This window comes from Puma concolor, chromosome A1, assembly GCF_028749965.1.
Source record: "Puma concolor isolate L17-30 chromosome A1, mPumCon1.1.hap2, whole genome shotgun sequence".
Taxonomy (NCBI): Eukaryota; Metazoa; Chordata; class Mammalia; order Carnivora; family Felidae; genus Puma; species Puma concolor.
The window spans coordinates 103,077,860-103,091,744 of record NC_141667.1 but is presented as its reverse complement, the minus strand read 5'-3'; the positions used below and the strand labels follow the sequence as shown (position 1 = coordinate 103,091,744).

Genomic DNA, 13,885 nt, shown 5'->3' with positions numbered 1-13,885 from the left:
TCCTCATTTCTACTTCCTAGGAAGAGTAATTATTTTCCATATTTTTATTTGGTTTTGTCATCTATTAATTTATAACCCCCCTCACAAGCTCTCTATTAGCTTCAGGATGAATTCCAACTCTTACCTTGGTCTGTGAGGTCCTCCTAGCTCCTGCCCTCCTCATTTTTACTTTTTGGTAATTCCTGTTAGATTCTCAGGTAAAAAGTCACTTCCTCAAGGAGGTTCAGCTTAATGTCCCCACAGCCCCTGTACTTTCTCTACCATAGTGCTGTCGGGTGGGGCAAGGGGGAGGGGTCCTAGAATTTGGGAGGTGCTTTTGGTCCTAGAATTTGGGAGGTCAGAGAGATTTTAGATGTTCATCATTAAGAATTGTCTTAAACCCTGAACGACTTTTGAATGCTCCACTACATAGTCACATAGGGGAAAAAAAAATCAGCCTAAAACCTCATATAATTTTACATATGCACGTGGAATTTTTTGCAGGATTTTAATTAAATATTGAGGTTTCTGGGAATAAAACTTTTGTATTATTGAAGGAAGAGTATACCTTGTTTTGTTTGGAATTGCTCACTATTTTGGGAAATCATGTCAATGTTAACATTTACCACATTCATAGTAATTCATCATGTCAGTGGAAACATCTGGCTACTCAGTAAATATTTTTTTGAATGTAATTGAAATTAGAAGGAAAAAAAGCTCTGAACCAAAGGGGGTTAAAGTGCTTTTCTCTTTCCTGGCCGAATATATTTGTGTTCCTCTCTCTTCCTACTGTACTTTATTCATATGCTTCAGTCATAGACCACACATCTGTCTCTCTCACTAAATGAGAGCGTGGGGTGGGGGGGCAAGAACACTATTTTACTTACTTTTGAATCTTCTTCATTGCTCATTGAGCACATGGTAGTTACTCACCTTAATATTCAGTTGAATTAATGGCAACAGCAATAGTATTTGTTCAACAAATATTTATTGACTCAGACTCTTCTGGGCAAAGAGGGCAAAAACACACTGTCCCTCTTCTCAAGGAACACATGATCTATTGCTAAGACAGCCCTGGAAATAATTATAATATGATAGTTTCTGAAATGGAAATAGCTATAAACTTTGGATCTCTAATGAAAAAAACCACTTAAGTCTTGTGGGGAGGTCCTAGAATAATATCATGGAAGAGAAATAGTATCCAGTATCAAGCATAGTGCCAAGGAAGACGCTCAGTAGATATTTAGAAATTGAATAGATGAGCATAGCTCTGAAGAATGAGGAGTTTGCCAAATGGCCAAATGTAAAGAGGACGTTCCAGTGAGGAAATCCCTATTCAAAAGTCAGAGGTATGAGAGGCTCAGTTGGTGTTGGTGGAGCGTAAAGTTTGAGGTTAAGTCATAAGAGATAAAGCTGTCTGTAGAGGTGATGGACCAGATCATGAAACCAGATCCATTCAAAAGAAGTTAGATTTTATCTTGCAGGCAGAACACCTTTTGTGTGACAATTAAAACTATTATATTTCAAATCATACCAAATGCCAGGCAGGTACATACAATCCTATCACAGAGTTGATATATTCTCATTTTAGAGTTGACAAACTAAAGCTCAGAGAGATTAATTAACTTGTCCAGGTTTTTACAGCTACTAAATGGAAGAACTAGGATTTAAACTTAGGTTGGTTGAGTCCAGACTTCCCATCTGCTTTTTAAACTATAGTTTACAGCCCCTCCAGCAGAGAAGAAACTAGATTTATTATTACTTTTTTCAACCAGTCTCTACCTCACATGATTCTCAACTCTAGCAAATTCTTTTATGTTTATTTAGTTTTTGAGAGAGACAGAGCACGAGTGGTGGAGGGGCAGAGAGAGGGGGAGACACAGAATCGGAAACAGGCTCCAGGCTCTGAGCTGTCAGCACAGAGCCCGACGCAGGGCTCGAACTCAAAGACCAGAAGATCATGACCTGAGCCGATGTCGGATGCTCAACTGACTGAGCCACCCAGGCGCCCTGCAAATTCAAAATTTTTATGTACATTTAAGTTCTTAACAGTTTGGGACTCTTTGGTTTTCTGAAGACCCCAAATAGTATCTTACAGTAACTTAGTATTCTTAGTAACTTTGTATTCTGGTCCATCTTCTGTCTAGCTAGTTCAGATAACTGTCTTGGCTAATGAAATGCCTTTGGTTGGGGGTGGGGGGGGGCGGTTTCACCATGGAATGTTGTGGACTAATCAGCATGATTTGCATACTCTAAAAGAGAAACATTTGAAGTATTACTTCCCTTTTTTTGAAACAGTTGTATCCCAGTCTTCAACATGCAAATAGAACAGTAATTACTTCAGGAAAATCCAGTGTTCATCTTGATATTGTTTATTACAGATGTAGTTTACTATTTAAATAAATGATTTCTGCCTCAGAATTCTGGTGTCCTTGGTTAGCTTAAAGTACTTTAGATGTTACCTAAATAACCCTGCGATCCCTCTGGCTACCCTAACAGAAGACTCTTGCTAATTTTAACGTTTATTTATTTTTGAGACAGAGAGAGACAGAGCATGAACAGGGGAGGGTCAGAGAGAGGGAGACACAGAATCTGAAACAGGCTCCAGGCTCTGAGCTGTCAGCACAGAGCCTGACGCGGGGCTCGAACTCATGGACCGTGAGATCATGACCTGAGCCGAAGTCTCATGGACCGTGAGATCATGATCTGAGCCGAAGTCGGCCGCTCAACCGACTGAGCCACCCAGGCGCCCCAGACTCTTGCTAATTTTAATGGCTATTAAAATGTGTAAGTTCTGCAGATACAGGTGGTGATTGTTGCACAACGATGAGAATGTACTTATCGCCATTAAACTGTATACTTAAAATGGTTAAAACACCACATTTTATGTTACATGTTTATTTTACCACAGTAACAAAAATGTGGTATAGAAGTTCAAAATACTTGTTTCCAATAATTTGAGTAAGTTGTGAGGGAACAGTTTCTCTTCATTATACCTATCCCATCCTCATGGGTGGATCAAATTAAATGTTTTAAATACTAAACTGAGAAGAAAAAGAATTCTACTTATTTGGGTGCAGGAATAAAGATGGAAGCATGATAATGATCTTATGGGAGCTCTTATCCTCAGGATGGATGTAATGAAGATGCCTTTCCAACCTGGCTGCTATTGGCCCTGACTTCACTTTATTCAAAAGGGCAGCTAGGGAGTTAAGTAGGCTATCCAAATGTCACCTCCACTGGTGAGATGTGTGTGGTTACAGCTCCCATTTATAACTGAAGTCCAAATTTTTAGGTTCCTTCCCTTTAACTTTCCCCTGCCCCCTACCCTAATATTAGTAGCAATTAAGTTTTCACCCATTAGATTCACAAAAATGAAAAGAATGTGCTGGTGGAGATGTGGGAAACATTCGTATTCTTTGTGAGTGTGAATTGCATAACTGTTTTTAGAAAGTAATGTGGTAATAACTGTTAGAAATTTTTAAATGCGCATACTTTTGGCCTAATAATCCCACTGGGGTGCCACCACTGTGTAGAGACATTAATACAAGAATGTTTTTTTGTGTGTTCAAAAAAAAAAAAAAAAAGCTTCAGCATCCTGGAAGCCAATCAAGAAGGGGTTGAACAAATTATGACCTATTCATTCTAAATACCTATGTGCATCTATTAAAATATATATATATAGGCCTGGAATGATGGTATATTATGTGTTTAAAAGTTGTAGCATTAATAAAGTGTAGTATGTAGTATGCTTTTAAAACAAAACCAGAATGATGGGAGCGCCTGGGTGGCTCAGTGGGTTAAGCTTCCGACTTCTGCTCACGTCATGATCTCCCAGTCCGTGAGTTTGAGCCCTGCATCCAGCTCTGTGCTGACAGCTCGGAACCTGGAGCCTACTTCGGATTCTGTGTCCCCGTCTGTCTCTGCCCCTCCCCTGCTCTCACTCTGTCTTTCTCTCTCAAAAATAAATAAATGTTAAAAAAAAATTAAAAAACAAAACCAGAACTATATGCATGTTTGAGAATACAGAAAGGTGTAGCAGGATTAATATCATACTTAATACTGATTCTGTCATGGACATAAGCTTGGAGGTAGGATTGAACTAACTTTATGTGTACAACCATATTGTTTGATTTCTTGTCATTTTTGTAATTGTTAACAAGTTTCTGAAGTAAAAAGAAGAGGGAAGGAGAGATCTGTATGATAGAAATTGTAATAGGAATTACTTTGGATGACTTGGGATGGGTACAATGGAAACCTTGGTACTGGTAATGATCATAATATATTTTGATGTGAGCATTGGTTACACGGGCGTCTTCAGTTTGTAAAACTCCCATTTAGTTGTATGCCTATGATTTGTACAGGTTATGTGTATTTGAAAGTGTATTAAAATTGTGGCACAGCAATACAAGGGAGTACTATCATGTTTTTAAAAAATACTTTCAATAAATATCTAATATATGAAGTTGGGCAAGAAACAGCAATCCCATTATAAAATATAAAGTACATATAAGCACACAGAATAAAGACTGGAATAAAAACATTATAATATTAATAGATATGTTTAGATGATTGTTGTGGCGGGGGGGAAGGTTTGTTTTAAGTAAGAACAGTTTTTTGCATTGGGTCATTTAGGAAGTCCATAGGAGATGGTGAGCAAGCCACATTACAGGATATTAACCAGAAAATAAGGGTGAAGGAGAGAGGAAAGTTTTAAAAAGAAAGGAAAAAAAGGAAGAAGGAAAGAAAAACAGTGCTAACTAGAGACCTACAGTAAGGTCAGGTAATTTTAACCCCTACTAGGGAGGGACTAATTTCAGTTGTCAAACCATCATGTAGTAGTAAAGCCTTATGAAAAATTCTCTCAGCATACTCAGTTTGATTTTTACAAATAATTTATGCTTGATACTTAAGTTTTGTTTTTGTCTAAGCATTTAGTTTTAATGAAACTGTGTCACTGATATAATAGTTTCAACTGATTGTAGCAAATGCAACTCTTAGTAGCTTAAGAAACCTATATTCTGCCCAGTCTTTGCTAATTAACTGTGGTAATTTTGCTCAGACCTTTTTGATCCCTAATTGGCACATGGGGTCAAATATACGTCCCCAGGTTGGCTAGAGAATCAAATGAGAAAATGTATGTGAGAACGCTTTAATAGAATTAAACACCATCCACTTATAAAATTACGTTACTTGTCTTGTTTTTCCTTCATCCCAACCAAAGCCCTTAGTTGTGAAATGTGGTTATTTGAGATGTAATTTATTTCAGTTAAGAGTTCAAAAGTTTAAGTTTATAAAAGAATGCAGTTTTTTTCAATCACGTGCAAATGTAAATGCAGTATTTGGTGTTTATCAAGATGTGGGTTGTGATTGCAATGTATTTTTAATGTTTTAGACTATTAGTGCCAGTTATATCGAGTTGAAATGTAAGCATTTTTATTTTTTCTAAGTATTGTTGAATTGTCGGGGGAATTACCAGGCTTTTCCCTCTATTTCAGTCATTTTCCATTATTCACCATGTTAACTTAAAATAACTAATACCCCATATCAGATCTCTTCAGGTGTTTCTCCGGGGTTTTGATAAGGACTCGACTTCTGATTAGTCCTTAAATCAGTAATAAACTGTACGGAACTCTAGTTAGGTTGGGTTGGAGAAAAATGCGTGGCACTAGGACCCAGGGGGCTCCCGTGAGCGGATCTAGGGGCCAGATTGCAAATTCGCGGTGACTCAGTCTGGTCGGCTCCTTGCGCTCGGCGGCCGCGGCGGCAGCAGCAGCAGCAGCACCAGCAGACGTTGGCGGCCGAGCTGCTAGGATCAGTTCCCCCGGGTTTCGCCGTCCGAGACTTCTTTCGGGGCACCCCAAGCAGGTCCGAGGCGTGTGGGGAGCAGAGGGGTCGTTCTGGCGGGGAAAAGGGGGTTGCTCGGCGCGGGAAGCCCTCGGGCCTGTGCACGGGGAGTAACATTTGCTCCGTCTCTTCCTGTGTCTGGCTTTATTTGCAGCAAACCAAGATGGAGTATGAGTGGAAACCTGACGAGCAAGGGCTTCAGCAAATCCTGCAGCTGCTGAAGGAGTCCCAGTCCCCAGACACCACCATCCAGAGAACCGTGCAACAAGTATCCTTTCCGAGGCCTTGCCGACGCCCGCGCAGCTCGCCCCGCGCGGGGCCCGCTCCCGGCGGCCGGGTGGCTCCCGCCGCCCCTCCCCCTCCTCCCGCTCCCCGGATCCCTCCGCCCTCCGTCCGCCTGCCCGTCCGCGGGGAGAGGCCCGTCCGCCGCCGCAGCTCTTGCCCGGCGCCTCGCGCACGCGGCCCTCGAGCCCGGGTCCGGGGTGTTGCCGCGGCCGCCGGCTTCCGGCCCGCGGGAGGCGGGGGCTCCCGGCCGCCGCCCGCGATCGCTACATGTGCGCCAGCCCGGCCGCCACGTCCCCGCCCGCCCACCGCTGACCTGCCCATGGGGCGGAGAGCGGCGCGGGCGGGCGAGGCCCGGGTGCGGCGCGGACCCCGGCCCCCCGGCTCCACACAATGCGCCCCGCGCCGAGGGGGCAGCGGGTCGAGCGAGAGTCCGGGTGGAGTACTCTGCGTGCCAGACGGGACTCGCCGGCCGAGCGTCCGACCAGAAATGGGGTGGAGCTGGCGCGGGGTTTAAACTGCCGCCGCCTTGGGCCTGGGGTTTCTTCAGGGCCCTTGCCCTAAAAGTGCTGGAGACCTACAAGTAGGGGGTCCCAGGCCTCACCCCAGGGCTGCTCGTGCTCACACCTGTTGCAGGCTTCCTGGCTCCCGAGTGAAATAGTCTCTGTGGCTCAAAAGGTTGACTGCTGAGGTACCCAGTGTTTAAGGAGTTTGCTGGGGTAGCGGTCATGTTGCTGTGATTTTAGAGACCGAAAAGGTTAAAAGCAGCAGCAAAACCTCTGTTGTGTTTTCTATGGTGCCCTGAACTGTGGGCAAATAAATATCGGATCATTGGATCCGATAAAGGAGACAGATTTACTCACCCAGTCATAAATAACCTTATCCCTGTTATGTTGAGACCAAAGAAGTGAATTCTTTAAACAATTTAAGTCTGCTTTTTTGTAGAAAATCTCTTGATTTTTATTGTTAGTCAACAGCAAAACTAGAATTTGGTAAGTAAGCCCTTTAGGGCTTAAACATAATAACACTTGTAAACATGAAATTATATACAATTCCATGAGAAATTCTGTTAAATAAGTGTCGAAGTACTGCATTGCTGTAACTTAAAACCTTTAATAGAGGAGGAAGCACGTAGCTTCTTGGTTAATATAATACTGCTCATTTAAAACCAAAGGGGATAATGCCAGTACCAAGGGAAGGGTAGAGTTTTGGGGTGTGTGGGTGCTTGTATCTGAAACCCTGTGGTGCCCCAGTCTTAATTTGTGTTGTTATAGCTGTAGGAATGATAGAAGTTGATATTTATTGAATTAATTACGGATATTGTATGACACAGTTATTTCTTAAGGGAGCCAAGGCCATAACCACCTTGTAATTTTTTCTGTAGCACTATAGATTCCTGTTTTGGTACTTATTTATTAAATACCTTTTATATGCCTGGAACTGTGCTTGGGCTAACCATCAAATTTATAGTTTATTCTGGGTGCCTGGAGCATAGTATGCCTTCTGCAAAAGAAACAAGTTAAATTTCAGTAAGCGAATAGTATATAAAAATATGTATTGCTTTATATTTTCTAAGTGCCTAATGATGGATGATCTTGTTCCTTTGTGACCTTAGGAAAGCATTTATTTCATTGTTGTTTTTGTATAGGCCTAATTACCTCTTGCAAGACCATTAATAAAATTTGGATAGAAAGCTCAAGTAAATTTGGATAGATAGCTCAAGTAAATTTTAGCAGGAAATATTTATGAAAAATTACCACATCAGTATGCTAGTCTTTGCCATTGACTAGAGAAAAACCATTGGTTTTTTTCTTGGTTTAAGAAAGTAGACTTTGGAAATTTTGTAGAGAATGCTTTTGCTAGTTAATCTGACCACTACCTATTGAGGGTATTGTAGTATGTAATAAATAGCTAATACAGTGTACCTAGAGTTTGTATCAGGGATTTAATTTAAAAATAAATTTAGGTCTGCTGAATAAGAACATTTGAATATTACTGTCTAAGAAAACAATTAGTGTTAAAAATTAGAGGTTAAGAGAGCATGAAGAAAGATATAATAGAGTATCATGTCACTGTTGACTGCCAACAGAATGAAATACCTGCAAATTTATGTCACTGGAAATGTTAGATCTTGGGGAGGGGGCACAATTGTGGAACTGTTGCATTACAGTAATTTCATACTGACCTTACATAATAAGATTTGATAACAGACTTGTGTTTAAGTGGCATTTAATATTCAGTAGAATGAGTCTAGTAAATGAGTCTAGTAAAAGCATTTTTGATTTCTAAGTTGAAAAGCCATTTTATAAAGTTCTGTAAATGATCTTTAAAGACCTGTTTTCATTTCTTCGCGATGCTTTTCATTTTTGTCATTATTTCTATACGTAAATACCTTTCTGGTTAAGGTTTTTAAAGTTCAAATAAAACATTCTCTTTTGAAATTTTTTTTTGCTACGTTGAGCGTATACCCTGTTCAGAACTTGGCTTATGTTGTATTGAATATAATTGATATAAAGTATTAAGTTTAATGTTTCAGCCATAAAGCACCAAAGAGATTTAACATAACCACTAGTGCATTCTTGGAATAGTGTATTGATGGTTTTAGTAAGAAAATTTTATTCTTTCTAAGAAAATGCAAGTTTTAAAATATCACAAATGGGATTCCTGATTTTAGATTGAAAATGCTTAATTTCTTCCTTAGTTTATTGAGAAGTTTCCTTAACTACTGTTTGTTCTAGAAACTGGAACAACTCAATCAATATCCAGATTTTAACAACTACCTGATTTTTGTTCTTACAAAATTAAAATCTGAAGGTAAGTGAGGTTTGTATTGATAAAACTACTTGGAAATGTCTTCAAGATATATGAAAATATACTGAGAGTTATTAATTTCAAAGGTTTGCGTTTTTTTTTTTTTTAATTTTTTTTTCAACGTTTATTTATTTTTGGGACAGAGAGAGACAGAGCATGAAGGGGGGAGGGGCAGAGAGAGAGGGAGACACAGAATCAGAAACAGGCTCCAGGCTCTGAGCCATCAGCCCAGAGCCTGACGCGGGGCTCGAACTCACGGACAGTGAGATCGTGACCTGGCTGAAGTCAGACGCTTAACCGACTGCGCCACCCAGGCGCCCCTCAAAGGTTTGCGTTTTATAGTAACCACTGGTTTACAGATGTGGAATGGGCAGAGAGATTTAAGAGTCCACTCTAAAGTTTAATTTAGATCCTTAATAAACATTCGATTGTTAATCGGGTGTTTTTATCATAAACTTCATATTTTGTGAATGAAAAGAGTATTACGGAGTCTACTTTGGTATTTTGCTTGAATCCTTGCACATGAATGTCGTAACAGATTGAATGCAGGATTTACTCATTAACTGAATATATGTGGATTCATAGAAAACAATTCAAAGTTCATATAACCAAAATGAAAAATCACTTGTCTTGTCACCCAGAGAGAATTTATTATTATTCTTGATTAATTAATTCTACAGTCTTTTATGGCTGTTTACTATTTTAAAATTTAATTAAAATTGGGATCGTTCTCTTTATAAACTTTTGCGACTTTTTTAAAACTTCTAACTGTATATATTAAACAGTATAATGAAACTTTATTAACTATTCTTTTACAACGATTTTATTTAAAAATTTTTAATGTTTGTTAATTTTTGAGAGAGAGAGTGTGAGCTGGGGAGTGGTAGAGAGGGAGACACAGAATCTGAAGTAGTTTCCAGGCTCTGAGCTGTCAGCACAGAGCCTGATGCGGGTTTCAAACACACCACAAGATCATGACGTAATCCGAAGTTGGACATTTAATTGACTGTGCCACCCAGGCACCCCCAGTCTACAATAATTTTAAACTTAAATTACTTTTGTGGCAATTCAAAGCATGAAAACTAGTTTTATTTTTAAATGATATGGTCATTTTATTGTATATATGTCAGTGTTTCCCACTAGACTTTATTCATTCATTTCTCAAACATTTATTGAGCACCATTTCATTTCCAGGCTCAGGGGCAATGAAAGTGAACAAAAAATAAGAATTTCTGCCCTCATGGAACTTACATTGTAGTGAGCTGTTTTTTATCGAGTTACCTGAATATTGAAGATTCTCTTCCTGGAACATTGTCAGACACACAAAAGGCGTGAAAATACTTACTATTAAGCAACTGATTGGCCTCTACTTGAAAGCACTATACCCTGTTCAGTGATTAGTGTTTCAGAAGCCATAGTGCAATTATTTAAAAAACAAACAAACGGAAAAAAAAACAAAACAAAACAGGGCACTTGGAGTTGGGAAGTCTTACACTCTGACACTGATTCTGACACTGATTTTACCTGTCTTACTTTTTCCAGCTATATAATACCCTGTGTTAGACTGCCAGACCGTCTTGTCTGTAAGGGTTAGACATCCAAGGCTCTAGTGGGGTTAATTGCCTTCATGTGTAGTAAAATCTCCTAATCTTACAGATTTTAATACTTTTATCAGATTCAATATGTTTATACAGTATAGTAATTTTTTTAGATTAATTTTGAATGTTAATTTTAGGGATTTTAATTTGTGGTTGAGGGATGTAATGGCAACTTTAAAACTTTCTAAACCTGGGTTTTAAGAAACTGAAAATTCCTTCAGCATATCTTGAAATTAAGCAACTAATATTCCTAGTTTGATAAATGTACTTGATGCTTTGTTTCTTAATATAGAAATTTATTTTTCCCACATACTAATTTGTAATCAAGTCAGTGTTACTCATTTTTTAAAGAACTTTATATTTAGGAAATGAATTTTTCTAAACTAATTGTTTTACTTGAAAATTTTAAATTTGTTTTCACCAGTTCATCTATTCTCTGTCCTGTCCATCTGCACATCCTAAGTTCCACATATTAAAGATGTTTAAAATATTCTTTCTGAAAGCTTTTTTGAGATGTTAAGAATAAATAAGTATTTTTAAAAGCAAACAATTCAAATCACAAGCGGTTGGATATAACTGCCTCCAATTTATTAGTCACCATTTTTCACAGGACACGATAGAAGCTTAACATTTGTTTAACAGTTAATATTTCTTGTGCCTTATTTATTTGGGACATGAGCTTGCTATATTCCATTTTCTATTTAAAGAAAAACCTGGCATTGGGATCATCCTATTAGTGAAGGAACGTAAATAACATCTTGAAGTGGAAATGCTTATTTAGTAATCTTTTCACCATTTGTCTTGTGAATTTGTTTACTCTGAATCATGGAGGAAAATTTTAGATCTGGAAGAGACCTCAGAGATAAGCTCATCTAATTCCCTCGCTGTACAAATCAACAAATTAAGGCCCAGTAAAGTAAAGCCTTAACTTTAAAAAAAAAAAAAGAAATGGATGATCAGTGGCTCTTAATGCATTTAGGAGAGAGGATATTTTTTATGTTAATGAAGATAAATATTTTAATATAGAATGCTTTATATTTTTAATTTTAAATCACTTCTACCTTGTGTTGTGGCCTATTAAAACTCGTCTTGTATCATTTATTGTAAGAATGATAGTGTGTATTATAAACAAATATGTTATTTGAATTAAAACTATCTGACTGAATTATTAAGGGCTAACAAGACAAAAAGGATTATTGCTTGTCGAAGTTAAATATCTGGCTATTCATTTATTATATGGCAGTTTTAAACTTGCAAGTGAATTTAGAAGTGTTTTTGTTTCATTTTAACTTACTCATTGGAATGGGTTGTAATTGAAACCAGAAATAAGTTACTAGATGGTGACAAAAGCTTTTAGCCTGTATTACTGTGATGGCCTGAGTGGGGTTTATGAGTAAAGAAATTTTGCTATCCTTTTGCCTCTCCATATGCTTCACCCTTTAATATTTCAGTGCCAATCAGATGATGGCAGCATGCTACAAACTAGAACAAGCGCGTTGTATTTTACTTATTTATTTTTTTAATGTTTATTTACCTTGAGAGAGAAGGAATCCCAAGTAGGCTTCGTGCTGCCAGCACAGACCTGACATGGGGCTTGAACTCAGGAACCCTGAGATCATGACTTGAGCCCAGATCAAAGTCGAACACTTAACCCTAAGCCACCCAGGCGACCCACGGCTATTTTATTTTTTTAAATAACGTGTATAAAACAGTAGTGCTGTAATAGCATATTCTGCTCACCACAACTTCATGTCTTCCAGTCCTTTGAGGAGGGTGATACTGTAGAATGCATCAAGTGTAGACTTGAGCCAGACTCCTGAGGTTCATATTTTGACTTCCTCACTTGATAGCCTTGTGTGACTTTGGCAGAGCCCTCAGTTTCTTCATTTGTGCAGTGGGATAATAATTCCTGTCTCATGGGGTTCTGAGGATTAAAAGCACACTATTTGGAATGCACTTAGCAGTGTTTAGTACCAAATAAGCATTCAGAAGATCCTAACTATTGCTAATATTGGTGGTGATGTCAGTTGGTAAAGCATCAATTACATTCTACTAGTGTTAAATTTCTTCTTAAAAATTTGTTAACACCCAGCTTTGGACTAAACGTTTTAATGTAAATTGTATTTAACTTCTGGAAATTTTAAAATTGCTTTACCCCCTTTTTTTTTTTTTTTTTTAGCTCAGAGTCAAGTGAAAAACATGATATAAATGAACGTCACTTATTTGTATGTGAAGGTGATCCCGTATTTTTTGTAGACTTAATTTTTTTAATAGATATTTTTAGTCACTAATACTTTGAGATCTGTAATTTGATGTTTATATCAGGTCCCAATAAAACTTGTGTGCAGTGGCCCTATGTAAACTAAATTAACTTTTTAAGTTAGTGGTTCTCAACCAAGTGCAATTTGGTCCTCCCTTGCCACCCACCCCACCCCTGCAACATTCCAGACATTATCTGGAAACATTTTTGTTGCAACTTGGAAAGGTAATACTGGCATCTATGGTCAGGGGTGCTGCTCAACGTCATAGGATGCACAGGACAGCACCCGATAAAGAATTATCTGAGCCACAGTGTCCATGCCAAGGTTGAGAAAACCTGAACTACAAATCAGGGAGCTAGTCTTTTGATAATTATTTATGATACTTTTTTCCTGGTTATATATAGCAAAATTATTGGAACGTTGCAATCAATTTTTGAGTAGGAGTATTTTAAAAGTTAGCGTCCTTGATACATTTTGAAATGAAAACTACTTTGAAACTCAATAATATTTTATTACAGACGAACCCACAAGATCATTGAGTGGTCTCATTTTGAAGAATAACGTGAAAGCACATTTTCAGAACTTTCCAAATGGTGTAACAGACTTTATTAAGAGTGAATGTTTAAACAATATTGGTGACTCCTCTCCTCTGATTAGAGCCACTGTAGGTAAGTTATACTGTTACAGTTTTGCTTATTCTCTTTGTAACTGGGTTGTTTTTTGAGATGATAGGCTGTTTTTTTTCAGCTTTATTTTTTATTTTTTTAAATGTTTATTTTTGAGAGAGCGAGAGAGCTCGTGAGCAGGGGAGGGGCAGGGAGAGAGGAAGACACTGAATCTGCAGCAGGCTCCAGGCTCTGAGTTGTCAGCACAGAGCCTGACACGGAACTCGAACCCACGAACCGAGAGATCATGACCTGAGCTGAAGTCGGACACTCAACTGACTGAGCCACCCGGGTGCCCCGAGATGATAGACTATTTCTGTAGGAATTTTTGTTACCCATTTCATGTTGAATTGTGAGGGAGGGGGGGAATTTTTCATTGCCACTTCTAAATGCTTTGCAAGTAATATTATTTATTACAGTAAAATCCCTTATTTAGTGAGAC

At 38.5% G+C, this 13,885-nt stretch overlaps 1 protein-coding gene across 3 annotated transcripts in view; it reads left to right on the top strand.

Annotated features, from left to right (window-relative positions):
- The window catches only part of TNPO1 (transportin 1), a 98,044-nt gene that overhangs the window by 33,209 nt on the left and 50,950 nt on the right, over positions 1–13,885 (top strand). For 2 of the 3 annotated variants that reach the window (XM_086699131.1, XM_086699114.1), the window contains exons 2-4: positions 5,981–6,094; positions 8,847–8,922; positions 13,297–13,446. In XM_086699131.1, the coding sequence (XP_086555257.1) occupies positions 5,990–6,094; positions 8,847–8,922; positions 13,297–13,446 (331 nt within the window). In that variant the 5' untranslated portion in view covers positions 5,981–5,989. Of the gene's footprint in view, positions 1–5,689; positions 5,848–5,980; positions 6,095–8,846; positions 8,923–13,296; positions 13,447–13,885 lie in introns of those variants that run through there. The other variant, XM_025924917.2, reaches the window with a different exon arrangement.